This window comes from Podarcis muralis, chromosome 2 (assembly GCF_964188315.1).
Source record: "Podarcis muralis chromosome 2, rPodMur119.hap1.1, whole genome shotgun sequence".
Lineage (NCBI taxonomy): Eukaryota > Metazoa > Chordata > Lepidosauria > Squamata > Lacertidae > Podarcis > Podarcis muralis.
Genome location: NC_135656.1, coordinates 19,375,245 through 19,392,042, shown reverse-complemented (window position 1 = coordinate 19,392,042; position 16,798 = coordinate 19,375,245). Strand labels below are relative to the sequence as shown.

Here is a 16,798-nt window from a genome sequence, read left to right as displayed (position 1 = left end):
GCTTCACCAATGTCATCCAGTGAAGCCTTTTTCTACGTGACTCTTGCCCTGGCACTCAATATTTTTCTTTCTCAGTGCTGAGCACTTTCTGAAATCAGGCCTAGGCTTACGTAAGAGAGAAGCTCTTGGGAGCTCTGGCTACATAGTTCAGATTCTGCCACACCAGACAAACCTTTTCAAAGTCTTCACAAACTTGTTTGAAGAATGGAAGAGGTGCTTCAGGCTTCTTGAGACAGATTGCTTGCGACCTGCATTCTGCAATTTAAAACTATCTGGAGACGCGAATGAAAAAGAAACGAACAACAGAAAAGAGAGAGAGAGAGAGGTGTGATTTTGAGTTTTACAGAAATATTAGGCAGCACATTTATTTATTTTTTTGAGACCACAGACCCTCCAAGTGTCCCTATTTTCCAGGGAGAGTCATGGATTTACAGAAGCCTTCTGATTTGTTCCCAGAATGTCCCGTTTTTCCTTAGAATGTCCCTATTTCCATCGGAGAAATGTTGGAAGGTATGGTAGGAAGTTCCTATTTTCACCTGAGGGTATGGAGTTATGTGACCCCCCAAGTAGGGTTGCCACCTTTGTTCTGGCAAAATACAGGACAGCGTGGGGTGGGGCAGTTGGGGGTCAATTTTTTCCCCACCTGGTGCTGATGTGAATTCAAAGCAATCCATTGCAGCTTAACAGGGTGGTCCCTCTGGAATTTCTCTCTCTCTCTCTCTCTCTCTCTCTCTCTCTCACACACACACACACACACGAATTTGTAAATCTGTCTGTGCTTGGCTACCAAGAGTTTAAATACTTGACATTTCACACATTCATTTGGAGAGGATCCCTAACATGGCAGAGAGAGAGAAACCACCTGAAATACAGGACAAAACTGTATCAATACAGGAAGTAGCATTTTACATTGAAATACAGGACAATCCTGTGTTATATAGGACAGGCAACCCAAGAAGAAGAAGAAGAGTTTGGATTTGATATCCCGCTTTATCACTACCCTTAGGAGTCTCCAAGCGGCTAACATTCTCCTTTCCCTTCCTCCCCCACAACAAACACTCTGTGAGGTGAGTGGGGCTGAGAGACTTCAGAGAAGTGTGACTGGCCCAAGGTCACCCAGCAGCTGCATGTGCAGGAGCAGGGAAGCGAACCCGGTTCACCAGATTACGAGTCTACCGCTCTTAACCACTACACCAACCCTACCCCCGAGCCATGGAGATAAGTAGCTAAACAACATTTCAAAGACATTGAAGCAGTGGGGGAACTACTTGCTCCGGCACCTGGAGCGGCGTACGTCCAGGGGCGTGACTGGCACACATCCCAGAGGGTGTGGTGCGCGTCCCAGGGGGCATAGCACTCCGCCCGCGGGGGGCATGGCATGCATCAGGGGTGTGTGCATCAAGTGGTGTGCGCCCTGGGGCATGCGCGAAGAGCGACGAGTGTCCTGGGGGTGCGTGGCGAGCACCAAGTGTCCTGGGGGCGGAGGCGAGGCGGCCACAATGTCACCCCACCGGGATAGCACCCAGGGCGAACCCCCCCCCCGCCCCCTTCATCTGCCAGTGGCTTGAAGGCAGCCCTGTTTAGGCAAGATTTTTTAAAATGTTTAGTGTGGCTGGGGCAACCCAGTCAGATAGGTGGGGTATAAATAATAAATAAAAAAATGGCTGTTATTGAACAGGATATCCCCAAAAGCTACTGTGGGTGTCTTCCAACATACAGTGGTAACCTCGGGTTACAGATGATTTAGGTTACAGACTCCACTAACCCATAAATAGTACCTCGGGTTAAGAACTTTACCTCAGGATGAGAACAGAAATCACCTGGCGGCGGCGGGGCGGCGGCAGGAGGCCCCATTAGCTAAAGTGGTACCTCAGGTTAAGAACAGTTTCAGGTTAAGAATGGACCTCCAGAGCGAATTAAGTTCTTAACCCGAGGCACCACTGTATATAAAGACATAATAAAACATTAAACAGTAAAACATCCCTACACAGGGCTGCCTTCAGTTGTCTTCTAAAGGTTGTATAGTTACTTATCTCCTTGGCCCAGGCAGGGAATAGCTTAGTTAGTTACAGCTGATAATGCCTAGGTTTCAGGTTTGATCCCTGTATGGGGCCGCTGCATTTTCCTGCATTGCAGGGGGTTGGACTAGATGATCCTCAGGGTCCCATCTACTATTTTATGAAGCTGATGTAGCTATGAAGGCTTGGGGGGGTGGTCTCATACCTCCATACTGTCCAACATTTCTTTGCTGAAAATAGGGGTGTCCTAAAGAAAACTGTACCTTCCAGGATCAAATCAGAAACCAGGATGTCTTCTGTAAATCTGGGGACTGTCCCTAGAAAATAGGGACACTTGGAGGGTCTGGAAAAGCCACCCCCACCCCCATTTAAAAAACTTATTTCATGCCGTGCTCCGAAACTGCGCTTTGAATGATGGAATTTAGGGCAACCAGATTCCAGTAGCAATCACTCTCCATTAATGCCAATGTAAAGGACAGACTGGAGAATCATGTGTGCCCTGGCAGATCTCACTATTCAGTTTGTCTGCTCTGGAAAGGAACAATAACTAGATAGCAGCTACTGAATCCTTTTCCTGCGGCAGATTGATTATTCCGCTTTACAAAGCCCCATTGTTTTGATTGGCAAGATCAAAGGTTGCACGAGGAGGATCCAGATTAAATTTGAAAATGTTGTCAGGCTTACCTTTCTTTGCTGAAGGAGAAGGATGGGGGGGGGGCGGGACCCTGACACCTATTTTTTTGTGTGAATTCTCAAAAGAGATTTCTCCTAAACTTGTCACATGGAAGGAGGCACCCGACTGCCTCTCCTTAACAATTCTGAACACGTATGTCCAAAACCATATGTGCATTCAGCAATTTTTTTATTAAAAGAATATGAATACATTTGCACCCCAATTTGCACATTGAAGAAGGCGACAGAAATGAGGCATAAATTTAGCATCATTATCCTAATGCAAATATAAAGAACATTCAGATGATGATAAATAATTCCCTTCCTGGAAGGGGATAGCTTGGCCACCAAAATGTGTTGATTTTGAGGAAACCTGAAGTGCATAGATTTGTGCAGAGCTTTGCAGAGACAAGGGGTTTTTTTTGGGAGGGGGGAGTTATAACAGTAGGGCTACTATACGTCGGGGTTTTCCTGGACACACCCGGGATTCGCCGGTTGGAAATAAGTGTTTGGACGGAATTTCCGAAAATCACAAAAATGTTCGGGATGTATGGCAACCCATTATGGGATGTGATCCATGAGAAGCAGTCAAATACAACATTCCTTGTTTTCCTAGAGTGGCCATGCAAGGGGATGTTTGGTCCAGCTAGTCGAAACTTCCTGTTCCTCCTGGGATTATCCCCCCATATGGGGTAGATCCACATGTACATATTTGTAACTAAGTCTGCCTTCAGGGATCCAACTGTGAACTGATGTAAGTAAACTTCTTTTATTGACTTTGAATAAGATTGTGGCGTCTTTATTCTTTTAAGAGGGATTCAAGGGAACTTACTAGGAATGTACAATTCAATCTGAGACAGACTGAATTGTATAATAGTGAGAGGCTTACACGAGCCTGCAACCAGCTATCTGCTGTCCATGTAAAAAGAGCAATGTAAACTCTGCTAAGTAAAGGAACTTGCTAGCGCAAATTAGGAAGGATATTAATTAATCATATATCCTCTCTTCCTACCCTGAACATTCCCACATCCATGTCAGAAGTGCTGGTTTTTTGGTGAATTTCCTTAAAAATATCTCAAAAACTTAAAACCAGAATCCTTTCTCCTAGGTATCATGTCAGAGGAAATAAAAAGAACGGTCAGACCAATATTTATGTATGCAACTACGATGGCAAGGTTATTGACTGCCCAAAATTGGAAAAGTAGCAGCGTCCCAACTAAAACAGACTGGTTATCTAAAATGATGGAATAGTTCCATATTGCCGAACGAAGAGGGAGGATAAGAGGAGATATGGTACAAAAAGTGAATAAGGAGTGGGCTATCTTTAAGGAATACATCAAAATTTATGTGGAAAAAGTAGAATTTCTGACAGATATTGAGTGAACCCAGAAAATGATTAGAGTGAAAGGAGAGAAAGTCAAGATAGAAGAAGAGAATAAAGAAATAATGAAATGCGTTTAAGCTAGTTGGAAAAATAAAGTAGCGTAACAAGAATGGCTGGAAGTCAAGTCACTTGGTGGGTGTCCGTGTCGGGTAGGTGTGTTGATATGTACAGTATAGGTAGGTATTATACAGAGTAATGTAGGTATGTTTTATGTTATGAAAATAAGGTAGTGTGTTGTGTATGTGTATTGTGCAAATGTACATGTATGTGTTTTATCTGTTAATAAAATTAAAATAAATAAATAAAATAAAATAAAAATATCTCAAAAACTTCATTTTGTGTGCGTGGAGATTCTGGATTTTCACTTTTTGAAATATGGCAACTCTACGTAGCAGTTGCCTTGGTAAGTAAAGGTAAAGGGACCAAAGTAAAGGAGTCGTGACCAACTCTGGGGTTGCGGCGCTCATCTCGCTTTATTGGCCGAGGGAGCCGGCGTACAGCTTCCGGGTAATGTGGCCAGCATGACTAAGCCGCTTCTGACGAACCAGAGCAGCGCACGGAAACGCTGTTTACCTTCCCGACGTAGCAGTACCGATTTATCTACTTGCCCTTTGACGTGCTTTTGAACTGCTAGGTTGGTAGGAGCAGGGACCGAGCAACAGGAGCTCACCCCATCGCGGGGATTCTAACCGCCAACCTTCTGATTGGCAAGTCCTAGGCTTTGTGGTTTAACCCACAGTGCCACCCGAGTCCCTATAGTTGCCTTGGTAGGATCATTCATACTTACCGGTACTCTTAGCTTGGAAGCAAATCAGTTTTAAGTATGTTATTTGCCTGCAACCTCAGATAAGTTAAGAGCATGCCTGTATGAGGGAGTCTTGTCTTTCTGAAGAGAATGCACCTTAATACATCAAGAAATATCAAGTAATCATACTACTAAAATAAACAGGGTGGATTTAAAGTGGGGAAAGCAACCCGTTTTGCTAGTCAAATGGTTTGGCTCCACTCCACCAGCCTTTTAACGGCCACTGCGAAATGATCCGCATACAAAAACTGTGGCAATTATTTCCACCCTGTTGATTGCTTTTGTTTTTACAATCTTGTATAAACAGGGACAAGAAATACCGACGTGGGATTATATGCCCACATATATGTAATAATAATAATTTGGGAGTCACGGGAAGGAGGCGTTTGAATGGCCTGCCATTTAATTAGGTAATAAATAACGTGGCGTGGTACTAATTGCATGGCAGCAAAACGATATGCAGATGCAAAGCTGCATCAATAAATGATAAGGCCACAGAAGTGGGAAAAAACCTTTGTGCAAAGGCTGAAGTGAGCAGCGCAAAGATTAGGCAAAGACTGGGGCTTCGAGTAGCCTTTGCAAACCAGGGCATTCGGAGGGCACCCGGTTAGTGAAGGCTGAGCTCATTTTCGCTCCCCTCCAAAGAAACACTCAAAAACCTGTTCTGTGCTAAGCAGTTCAAGAAGTTGGTTTGCAGGTGGTCCATATAATTTGGCTTTGTCGTCTCACTGCATTAAAACCAACAATATAACTGATCTGGGGAAGTGAGAGGGAAGGGAATCCTGGGAAGATTTCTGGCAGATAAATCGGAGGTTTGGCAAAATAGGTTTGGCGTCATTCACAGAGGGCACATTTTAAAGAGCAAACTTGATCGCAGCAGTGGAAGAGGCCGTAGGGATGGAAAGAGAAGCAAGCCAGCAAAGATGAGACGGCCTACATGATCCTTTAAACCAGGCATAGGCAAACTCAGCCCTCCAGATGTTTTGGGATTACAATCCCATCATCCTTGACCACTGGTCCCGTTAGCTAGGGATGATGGGAGTTGTAGTCCCAAAACATCTGGAGGGCCGACTTTGCCTATGCCTGCTTTAAACACCAGGGCAGGGTTTCCCAAACCTAGATCTCCAACTGTTTCTGGACTACAATTCCCATCATCCCTGACCACTAGTCCTGCTAGCTAGGGATCATGGGAGTTGCAGTCCAAAAACAGCTGGAGGACCCACGTTTGGGAAACCTTGCACTGGGGCAAGCTTCATCTGTAAACCTTGACCCAAGTCTGCTGGTCTGAGACATGTTTCCACTGTAATAATAATAATAATAATAATAATAATAATAATAATTCTATTATTTATACCCCACCCATCTGGCTTGGTTGTCCCAGCCACTCTGGGTGGCTTCCAGCACATATAAAAGCATAATAAAACATCAAACATTAAAAACTTCTTGATACAGGGCTGCCTTCAAACGTCTTTTGAAAGATATGTAGTTCTCAAGAGGATTATGTCATTTTCATGAGGATTTTAGGAGGAAAATGCAAATTGCTTCAGAAATGCGAAGAACTGATTTTAATACTGGAAAAATGAGAAATTTGGAGAACCAAAATTACCAGATTCTTTCATCTCTAATGTGGGCAGGGCCTAAGGAAGAAGTGTGTACCTAATTTAAGTCAAAATAGATAAATGATAGATAGATGAGTGAGTGAGTGAGAGAGAGAGAGAAAGAGAGAGAGAGGTGTGTCTCTGGGTGCAAAATCTGAGAAACAGACATGTTTCCAGCATTCCAATACAGTGGTATCTCGGTTTAAGAATAGTCCTGTTTAAGAACGATTCGGTTTACGAACTCCACAAAACCGGAAGTAGTGTCCCGGTTTGCGAACTTTACCTTGGTCTAAGAACGGAATCCGAACGTTGGAAGGGCAGCGGCGGCGGGAGGCCTCATTAGGGAAAACACGTCTCAGATTAAGAACGGTTTTGGGTTTAAGAACGGACTTCCGGAATGGATTAAGTTCGTAAACCGAGGTACCACTGTACAGTGGTACCTCGGTTTAAGTACTTAATTCGTTCCGGAGGTCCGTACTTAACCTGAAACTGTTCTTAACCTGAAGCACCACTTTAGCTAATGGGGCCTCCTGCTGCTGCCGCACCGCCGGAGCACGATTTCTGTTCTCATCCTGAAGCAAAGGTCTTAACCTGAAGCACTATTTCTGGGTTAGCGGAGTCTGTAACCTGAAGCGTCTGTAACCTGAAGCGTATGTAACCCGAGGTACCACTGTATTCCAACGTTCTCTGTAACAACATTTCGACACATAAGAATGTCGATAACCTGCACAGGAGCAGCTGTGCAATATTGCCCACCGACTTCCTATTGCAACTGCAACATGAGAATCTTTGCTCTGCGATGGCTTCTGTTCAGGACACCAGCGTTCACATAATTTAGCATGCAGCAGCACAGCTAAAAGCCAGCCCACATGCTGATTAAGACTTGTGGGTCACCATGCCCAGAGAGGGCAATGAGAATAGGCCCCTAGATGTGGGCTAGCTTTGCCTCCGTTCCAACCTTGCCTTGAAACAGCCTGCTGTCCAAAGCCAACCCCTCTGCCCTTTGCCAAATGAGGTAAGGGCTGGTTCCGCAGCTCCCAGATCAAATTACTATTCAAACATTTTTAAGGATTAGCTTTGGACTTAGTCCGTCAGTATTTTGCTGGACAAGTGCCACTGAAAAAACAAAACAAAAAAACAAAGGGTAAGTATTACAATGATTTCTTCCCTTCCTACCTTAGATCATCACAACGATACGTTTAACTACAAAGAGTTGATTTGAAATGTATGATTGGAGAAGGACGAAAGCTGGGCTGGGCTGGGCGGAGGAAAAAACTTCTTCAATCTTAGGCCCATACAATGCCAAGCAATCTGTAATTGTAGTAACCTGGTTACGCTACTTATGAAGACAAATGGGTGACCTTGTTGCTTGTAATCATCCATGTTTCCCCCCACCGGAGATTAAACTTTGGAAACCAAAGCTCTTTCTCTCTCCCAAGGGTAACGGCAAATTACAAAGCGAATTCTAAAGCCACAGCAGATCTGTTTGCAGAGCCTCTAAAATGCAGCCGGGATGCCAGAGTCGTCAAAGGTTTTCCTGGCGATGTTTCTGTGAGGTTGTTTACATCGTTGTCTCCTAGGGTCAACTTGATATGAGTTCTGTTCAGAGGCCCTATGTGCTTAAAGCAGCCTCTCTCCTTCAGAGGTGACCCACAGAACACAGGAGAATTGTGCGGACTGTGTGATGAGGACTTGACAGGGCTGCTGCTCTCCCTGCTCGCGCAGGTGCAATTGTGCAAAGGAGATGCCCAAACAGAGACGATATGTTGTTGCTGGCATCCGTCTGTCTCAAGAGACAATGGAGTGCACATCTGGATGTGAAGCCAAGCCTCTGTTCCAGCTGTGCTTGGGTGCCATCCTGAACATTGTGTATGTAGCTCCTGGGCTACCCAGATGACAAGATCACTTTCTCAACCTTGCTGGTACGGTCCAAAGGAAAACAGAACAATACATTTGGCACCAGCTTGGCTGCAGGGCTTGGCTGCAAGGTGCCATCCAATTGTCTTTACCAGCTGCACTGGCTCCAGGTGGAGTATAGGGTCAGGTTTAAGGTGCTGGTTTTGACCTAGGACCCTCGTACCTACGGGAATGCTTCTCCTGGTATCCCCTGTGGAGGACCTTAAGGTCCATAAATAACAACATTTTGGAGGTCCCGAGCCTCAAGGAGGTTAGATTGGTTTCAACTAGGGTCAGGGCCTTTTCAGCACTGGCCCAACGTGGTGGAACGCTCTGTCACAAGAGACCAGGGCACTGTGGGATTTGACATCTTTCTGCAGGGCCTGCAAGATGGAGCTGTTCTGCCTGGCCTTCGGCTTAGACTCACTCTGACCCCTTATATGGAATTTGGTATATAAATTTCCCCTTGGCTTTTTTGCTAGCCCATGTAGGACCAGCTCGGGTGCATATCTGATGTTTCCTCCCTTTATGGTCTTGATTTAGAGGGACGCGGGTGGCGCTGTGGGTTAAACCACAGAGTAGGACTTGCCGATCAGAAGGTCGGTGGTTCAAATCCCTGCGACGGGGTGAGCTCCCGTTGCTTGGTCCCTGCTGCTGCCAACCTAGCAGTTCAAAAGCATGTCAAATTGCAAGTAGATAAATAGGTACCACTCCGGCGGGAAGGTAAACGGCGTTTCCGTGCTCTGCCTCTGGTTCACCAGAAGCAGCTTAGTCATGCTGGCCACATGACCTGGAAGCTGTACGCTGGCTCCCTTGGCCAATAAAGCGAGATGAGCACCGCAACCCCAGAGTCGTCCGCAACTGGACCTAATGGTCAGGGGTCCCTTTACCTTTACCTTACTAAAATGAGGCTGCATTTTAAGCTGCATTTTAATTAACTTTTTGTTTGTTTGTTTTTTGTTTGTTTGTTTTTTGTTTGTTTGTTTGCTTGTTGTTGTTGTTGTTGTTTCTGGTCCTTCCCATTACGTTTTATTGTAATTCATATTTGGTGTTAGCCACCCTGAGCCCAGCCCTGGCCGGTGAGGGCGGGGTATAAATAAAAAATTATTATTATTTATTATTATCTTAAGGTCTCCCCTCTGGATTTGTGTGGGGCAGGCATGGCCAACTTGGCCCTCCAGATGTTTAGGGACTACAGTTCCCATCATCCCTGACCACTGGTCCTGTTAGCTAGGGATGATGGGAGTTGTAGTCCCAAAACATCTGGAGGGCCATGTTTGGCCATGCCTGCTGTAGGGCTTACTCCTCAGCCTTTTTCTTTTCCCGTGCCTCTCCATCAGCCTGACTCATCTCTGCCTCTTGGCCTCCCTCCTCTCCTGCTTCAGCTTCTGCCTCTGATTCTGGACTTCTGTCTGCCGCAGACTCTCCCTGCTCACTAAACCCTGTGACCTCTTCAGCTTCCAAACCTCCTCCTCCCTGTCTTCTCCCTCTTCTCCTTCTGACCACTCATTGTTGTCCCACCACCACTCCCCGGGCTCTGGGCCTACTTCCCTTGGGATGGGTGGGTTCCCCAGCTGGTTTCTCCAACCATTCCTCTGCATCCAACCAGTCAATGATGCTTGGTCTCTGAACTCCGATAAAGCTTCTTTTCAGTGCTATTTTTTTTAGAAAAAGAGGTGTCAGAGCTCACTATGAACTCAGGTGGCAGCAGTACCCACCTGAGAGGGGCTGGAGCTCTGAAAAAAAGACCTGCCTCTTTCATGCCAGGATGGAGGATAGAGTCGGGTGTGTGTGTGAGAGAGAGTATGTGTAGAAACTAGCTTACTGCAGGTGAAACTGAAAGATTTTGAAGAGATAAGGGATTTATTAACGAATTGGTTACAGTTTCACCAATCAAATGATATTTTCAAGGCAGACAAAAAGAAAGGTTTTAGTTATGAGATCTCAAGATTTCAAAAAGACCTGCTAGAAAACAATATAAAATTACTGTCAAAAATGTCTAGATTGCTCTTGGAATGGTATACAAAAGATGAGCAGGTTAAATCCGTAATGATACACTGGGCGAGGGACTTGGGGGCACAATATTCAGCTTTTAGATTGGGAAAGGTTATGGAAAACTGATTTGAAATTCTCAGCATGTTGCACGCTGAAAGAAAACTATATGAAAAGGATGTACAGTTGGTATTTGACTCCTAGTAAGTTAGCAAAAATGTATTAGACAAGTACAAACATCTGCTGGAAATGTAAAGAAAAAGAAGGTACCTTTTATCATATGTGGTGGTCATGTAAAGAAATGAAAGCATTCTGGGAAATGATATATAATTAATTGAAAAAAATGTTTAAAATAACTTTTATTTTTTTAAAAACCCCAGAAGCTTTCTTATTAGGAATTGTAGGTACTGATATTCCAAAGGAGCAGAATGACTCTTTATGTATGTGACAACAGCCGCACGGATGCTACTAGCCCAGAGATGGAAGGAAGAAAGAGTCCCTACCAGAGAGGAATGGCAAACTCAGCTGTTGGACTACACCGAAATGGCAAAACTGCCTGGAAAGCTCAGAAACCAAGAAGATAAAAACTTTAAGATGGAATGGGAAAAATTATAATTTATTTAGGAGACCACTGTAAGCAGATGAAAACATTAGCAGGATTCTAATAACACTTGTAATGTAACAAACACTATGGACAATATGGATAGGTACAAAATATGGATTAGGAAATAATATGCAGTTGAAAATGTTGGCAATAAGACCCATGGAGGGGATCTTATAACTCTATGCTTGTAAAATCAAATAAAAATCATTTTTTTAAAAAAAGGAAAAGAAACTAGCTTGCTGTACAGTGATAAAACCTATGTACGATGCTCCGCCAGATTTCCTCTCTGGCTCCACCCACCACGATATATGGTCTTGGGTTAGTATTTCAAAATCCAATGTTGTCTTCAGGCTGAAAAAGCTTTTCACTCCTGTCGAGGTTACACCAGAGAGGTGGTGCGAATTGCTCACCCAACCACCGTCGCAACGCATTTCAGAATGTCAAATCGCACATATGCTCACTACAGTGAGTGCGCACATCACCGTGGCAGGCGCCACAAAAGTATAACAAAGAGCAGCCAGGAAAAAGAATGGTTTTCAATAGGACGCATTATAAAACAGATTGCTTTACGGGGACCCTAATTAGAAGGTGGCGAGGAGGGAAGGGGGAAAGAAGCACTTATTTCCATGCAAAATTCCTTTCCTTTTTCAAAAGGCCATTTTCGCATTGAGTCTATGTTGCCATAGTTACAGCAAAGGAACACACAGACCTTTGCTAGTCTGCATTGTTGCATATTTGCACACATAAGAATCGAGGGCTCCTTGTGCAGAATCTGCCAAGGCGAGACAGTAGAGAGGGGAGGACAATCAGAACTCTGTAATAATTTGATTTCTCCTATTAAAAAAGTGGTGTGTGTGTGTGTGTGTTGTGTGTGTGTGTTGAAGTTCCTTTGTCACAAAGCCATAATTTCAAGAAAAACATTTATATTTTTTTTGGGGGGGGGAGGTAATTAAACAATTTTAATCGCATTTCAACAGCTCACAGAGAACATGGGCTTTTGGAACGTATCTCAAGCTGCTGCCCTGGTTTTCAAAGGCACATTGTCTCCTGTGAATGAAGAACAGAGAACTTGCTGGGCTTTAAACTGTCTCTACATCTAAGGGAACGGGGGAGACAGTTTCATTTAAAATGCAGCAATTTTGCTTCTTCCCCGCACTCATTAGGGTGCCTCTTTTTCATTACAAGTTGGAATGGCTTCCTAGAGAATTTATAGCACCTGTTTTGCTGGCAGCAGCCACACTGCTTTCGTTCAGTCCAAAGGTTGTAACACACAATATTAAAAGTTAAAACCACGGCCAGCAGCAGTAATGGGTGGAGTCAGAAAATTACCATAAATTACCCATCATTAAGGGACGCAGGTGGCGCTGTGGGTTAAACCACAGAGCCTAGGACTTGCCGATCAGAAGGTCAGCAGTTTGAATCCCCGTGACAGGGTGAGCTCCCGTTGCTCGGTCCCAGCTTCTGCCAACCTCGCAGTTTGAAAGCACGTCAAAGTGCAAGTAGATAAATAGGTACCGCTCTGGCGGAAAGGTAAACGCCGTTTCCGTGCGCTGCTCTGGTTCGCCAGAAGCGGCGTAGTCATGCCAGCCACATGACCCGGAAGCTGTCTGCGGACAAACGCCGGCTCCCTCGGCCAATAAAGCGAGATGAGCGCCGCATTCCCAGAGTTGGTCACGACTGGACCTAATGGTCAGGGGTCCCTTTACCTTTACCTTACCCATCATTGAACCCTGCTGCCATCTTCCCTGCTAGTGGGTATCTATTATAGCAATTTATTGCTCGAGTTTGGGTGGGGGGCGGAATGTCTCCTCCCACAAACCTCACCTGCTGTGAGAGGCTGGCTGCGGACATGCAATGGTAAGGAAAAGCACTTTGTACATGCTCTGGGGTAACGCCTCTTTTTTCACATGCCGTTGGGGTGCGAAGGAACCACGGGCCGCCTCTTGCCCAAGTGTCCACAAAAATATGGCACTACCACAGCTAATTCTCCCCTGGTCTCCTCGCTGGCCCAAATAGGACTAATTTAGCCAGCTAGCCCTGGTGATCATCTAATGTTTAATGGACGGATTTTCCCCCTAAATTGATTTTTGAATTCTGAATTGATTGTTATTCACATTTTATACTGTCTTTTATGCTTTTGTTGTTGTTGCATTAATTAAGTGTTTTAAATTTGTTGTTAGCCGCCCTGAGCCCAGTTGTCTGAACTGGGAAGGGCAGGGTATAAATAAAAATTTATTATTATTATTATTATTACCAGCCCCGTTAAGGCCTGTTATCTGTCTTTGCCAGGAAGTCTTTAAACATATTAATTGGTGTTTGTGATCTGAAACAATTTACTGGGCAGGAGAGAGAGAGAGAGAGAGAGAGAGAGAGAGGGGGGGGCAGGCTTTGGCGAAAGCTTCTCTTCAAATGTTTGCTGCGTAGCCAATTGGGAGAGGCAAGAAGAGCGAGATAGTCTGCTAAAGTGATTCCAGATGGGCCAATATTAATATCTTTCTCTTTCTTGATGAATGAGACAGTATGGCCCAGATAGGAAGCTGCTAAAATTACAGGCGCCACGGAGACTTCGCCTGGTGCCCTACCCCACGGAGGATACTTTATCCTTACCTCGGCAACTGTAACTCGGACGAGATGCCCTAACCTGCTGCAGCAAACGTTCCAGAGCCTCGACCTGTCCCCTGTGCCTAGGCTCTCGGCCATCATAGTCTTTCCAGTCTGTTGAGCGAAAGAAATAAGCAATGTGAAATGCGGCAGAGGAAAGGGAGCCATGCAGAGAGTTTCTTTGCTCTCATCGTCTCCTGGCTCCGGACAGAGTTGGCCAATAAGCCTGTTTTTTAAAGTTTGCACTTGATCAGAACGTTGTGAAATTCCCTCCCAAATAGCTACTGCTTCTAGTTTACGACCTTTTTGGAGATTTGATTTGATTTTTTTCAGAAAAAACCCCCACACAGGGGCCCCTCCCCAAACTTAGCATTTAAATAGTGTTTCCCAAACTTGGGCCTCCAGCTGTTTTTTTGGACTACAACTCCCATCATCCCTAATTATTAGGACCTGTGGTCAGGGGTGATGGGAATTGTAGTCCAAAAAAACAGCTGGAGTCCCAAGATTTAAATGCTAAGTATGGGGAGGGTCCCCTTATGCAAATTGGAAATAGAATTACGGAAAGCTATTCTGATTCATTCCACTCTGTGGCAGGCTTTGTCAGTGGCAGTTCTCTGTCTGAGGTATGCCCTCCGTGGTCTCCATCATTATTGACTTTCAGGAGGAATTTGAGAACATCCCTGCTTACCCAGGGCTGAAGGCCACCGCTCCTGGCAACCCTGACATCACTGAACAAGAGAATGTTTCAATTAATTTTAGAATTTTACTTTAAAAATATTTTGTTGTGGATGTGTTTGTTGCTCTGGGCTCCTTCAGGAGGATGAGCAGGATATAAATTCAGTAAATAAATATATCTGGTTGTCAGGGACCATGTTGAGGAGGGCTGCACCGAGGAGGAATAGTAGGAGCCACCCCCTCCCCCTGATCTGGATCCTGAATCTTCCCAGGAGCAGGAAGACAGTATAGACTTGGAACAGTGGTTTGCAGAGGGGCATAGTTCAGAAAGCAGAAGCTGGGAAACACTGGATGGGGAACAGCTAGGAGAAGAAACACTGGGAGAGAGAGGGTTAACAGATTCATGGTCATTGGTTGGCATTCCTCCACCGCCCTCCCCAAAGTCGAGAAGATCTCAGAAAGTCTCAGAACAGAAAACACAGAAGGTACAAGCTCAGACTACAAGATTTAGGAGTGATGTAGTTTAATACGAACAGAGGGGGTGTAGGCCTTAATTGGGAGCACCACCATTTCTAGGGAGACGTGTTCTTTCGTCTCTCACATTGATTATTAAAGAATCTAAGATGTTCTTTTCATTTGATCTTCTTATTTACTGCCCCGGGTGAGTAAGCCAATTCCCTGAAGCCTGACACTGGTGCTAATTCCAATGGTAATTGTTGGAAACATACCAAATCAGGAAGGCAGGGCATATGGTCTCATTCCTGTTGTGTCCCAAGCTACTGCAGGAGATGCACATTATATCAGAAATGGTCTCCCAATGCAAAACCTCCCCAATTACGAGTTGTATTGAGTCAGACCATTGATCCTTCTATCTGACTAATGGCAGTGGCTCTCCAAGGCTTTAGGCAGGAGACATTCCCAACCTGTAGATGCTGGGGACTGAACCTCCAACCTTCTGCATGCAAGGTGGGTGCTGGACCACTGAGCTATGGCCCTTCCACATTCATGCAATGAACCTCAGGTCCTGACATCAATAATAATAATAATAATAGTATTTGTACCTCACCCATCTGACTGGGTTGCCCTAACCACTCCAGGTGGCTTCCAGCATATACAGAAACATAATAAAACACCATTTAAAACTTCCATATGCAAGGCTGCCTTCAGATATTGTCTAAAGGTTGTATAGTTACTTATCTCTTTGACATCTGAAGGGAGGGCATACCATAGGCCACTGCTGAGAAGGTTCCCTGTAACCTTACTTCTTGCAGTGAGGGAACTGCCAGAAGGCCCTCAGAGCTAGATCTCAGTGTCCAGGATAAAACAATGGTGGGTGGAGACGCTCCTTCAGGTATACTGGGCCATTTAGAGCTTTAAAGGCCAGGACCAACACTTTGAATTGTGCTTGGAAACGTACCGGGAGTCAATGTAGTCCTTTTAGGATCAGTGCTATATGGTTCCAGTGGCCACTTCCAGTCATTAGGCCAGCTGCTTCAAACATGTGGCACAGGAGTGGGAAAGCACAAGTCCTCTTCAGGGATGAGGCTCAAACAGGCTATATGTCCGCTCCACTTCACTGTGGGGAGGAGTTGCGGTGGACCACGTGGCCACCCACTCTCCTCCGGGGGCGGGGCATAAAGTCCCGCATTGCCTGGAGGATCCCGGCTATGTCAGCAACCAGCCAGCCAATCCGCTGGCTGGGGGGGCGGGCACATGGCCAGGACCCATTTAAACAGAGGTGCGAGCTGGAGAGCTTTCTCTCGGCTTGCTTCCTCAATCTCCCTCCCTCCCTCCCTTTTTTGCAGGTATTCTTCATTGGCCTTGCTATGGACCTCGGTTGGTCACCGTTGAGGCGCCTGGTAGGAATTTTTCCACTTGGCAAATTGGCATGGGCCATTTGGTTTTCGCCTACCTCATAGCAATCGTCACAACTTTGTAAGGTTTTGCGGTTAGGCATTGTTGGGCCTTATGATGGGGGAGGGGAGGTGTGGCCATCACCTGCCCCTCCAAGCTTAAGGGTATTCCGTTAAAGGAATCCGGGGGTGTAGATCTTGTCCGAAGCCCAGGGCGGAGTTAGGGCCATGACACGACCCTGTTGGGAACCCTGGGGGGAGCTCGAGTTGGTTTGCCTTGATGGGGCTCCCCCTTCCAGTGATTTACCCTTACCGGACTCCCTGCGCAACGGGCAGGAGTCAGATATAGTCGGGTCCATTCAATGCCTAAGCCAATACCACTCACATTCTGTAATCAATAAAGTTGTGGCCAAAATTTGCCCAATAACATTAACCTAATATCTGCGTCCTGGTGTTTTATTCTTCAATGAGGGGGTGGAGGCAGGGTCTCAACACGCAAATCTCCCAACCGGTACAGAGGGTATGGGGCTGTACACAACCACCCTGCTTTGAGTGGGGTAGGGAGTGTCTGTGTGCTCAACCAGACATGCCTCAACTTTCCTGCAACCTCTGAAGAAAAGCTCTTTTATGCCACACTAAGCTTGGAACCATATTATTGACAAGGCAGGTTCTTCTGCCAAATGTCTTCCACATTCTGGGG

General features: G+C 45.5%; 1 protein-coding gene across 1 annotated transcript in view; it reads right to left on the bottom strand.

Moving 5' to 3' along the window:
* The window catches only part of ANKFN1 (ankyrin repeat and fibronectin type III domain containing 1), a 233,345-nt gene that overhangs the window by 50,790 nt on the left and 165,757 nt on the right, over positions 1 to 16,798 (bottom strand). The window contains exons 10-11 of the mRNA XM_028711296.2: positions 13,577 to 13,684; positions 173 to 272 (exon numbers count right to left, since the gene is read on the bottom strand). Of these exons, the coding sequence (XP_028567129.2) occupies positions 173 to 272; positions 13,577 to 13,684 (208 nt within the window). The remainder of the gene's footprint in view (positions 1 to 172; positions 273 to 13,576; positions 13,685 to 16,798) is intronic.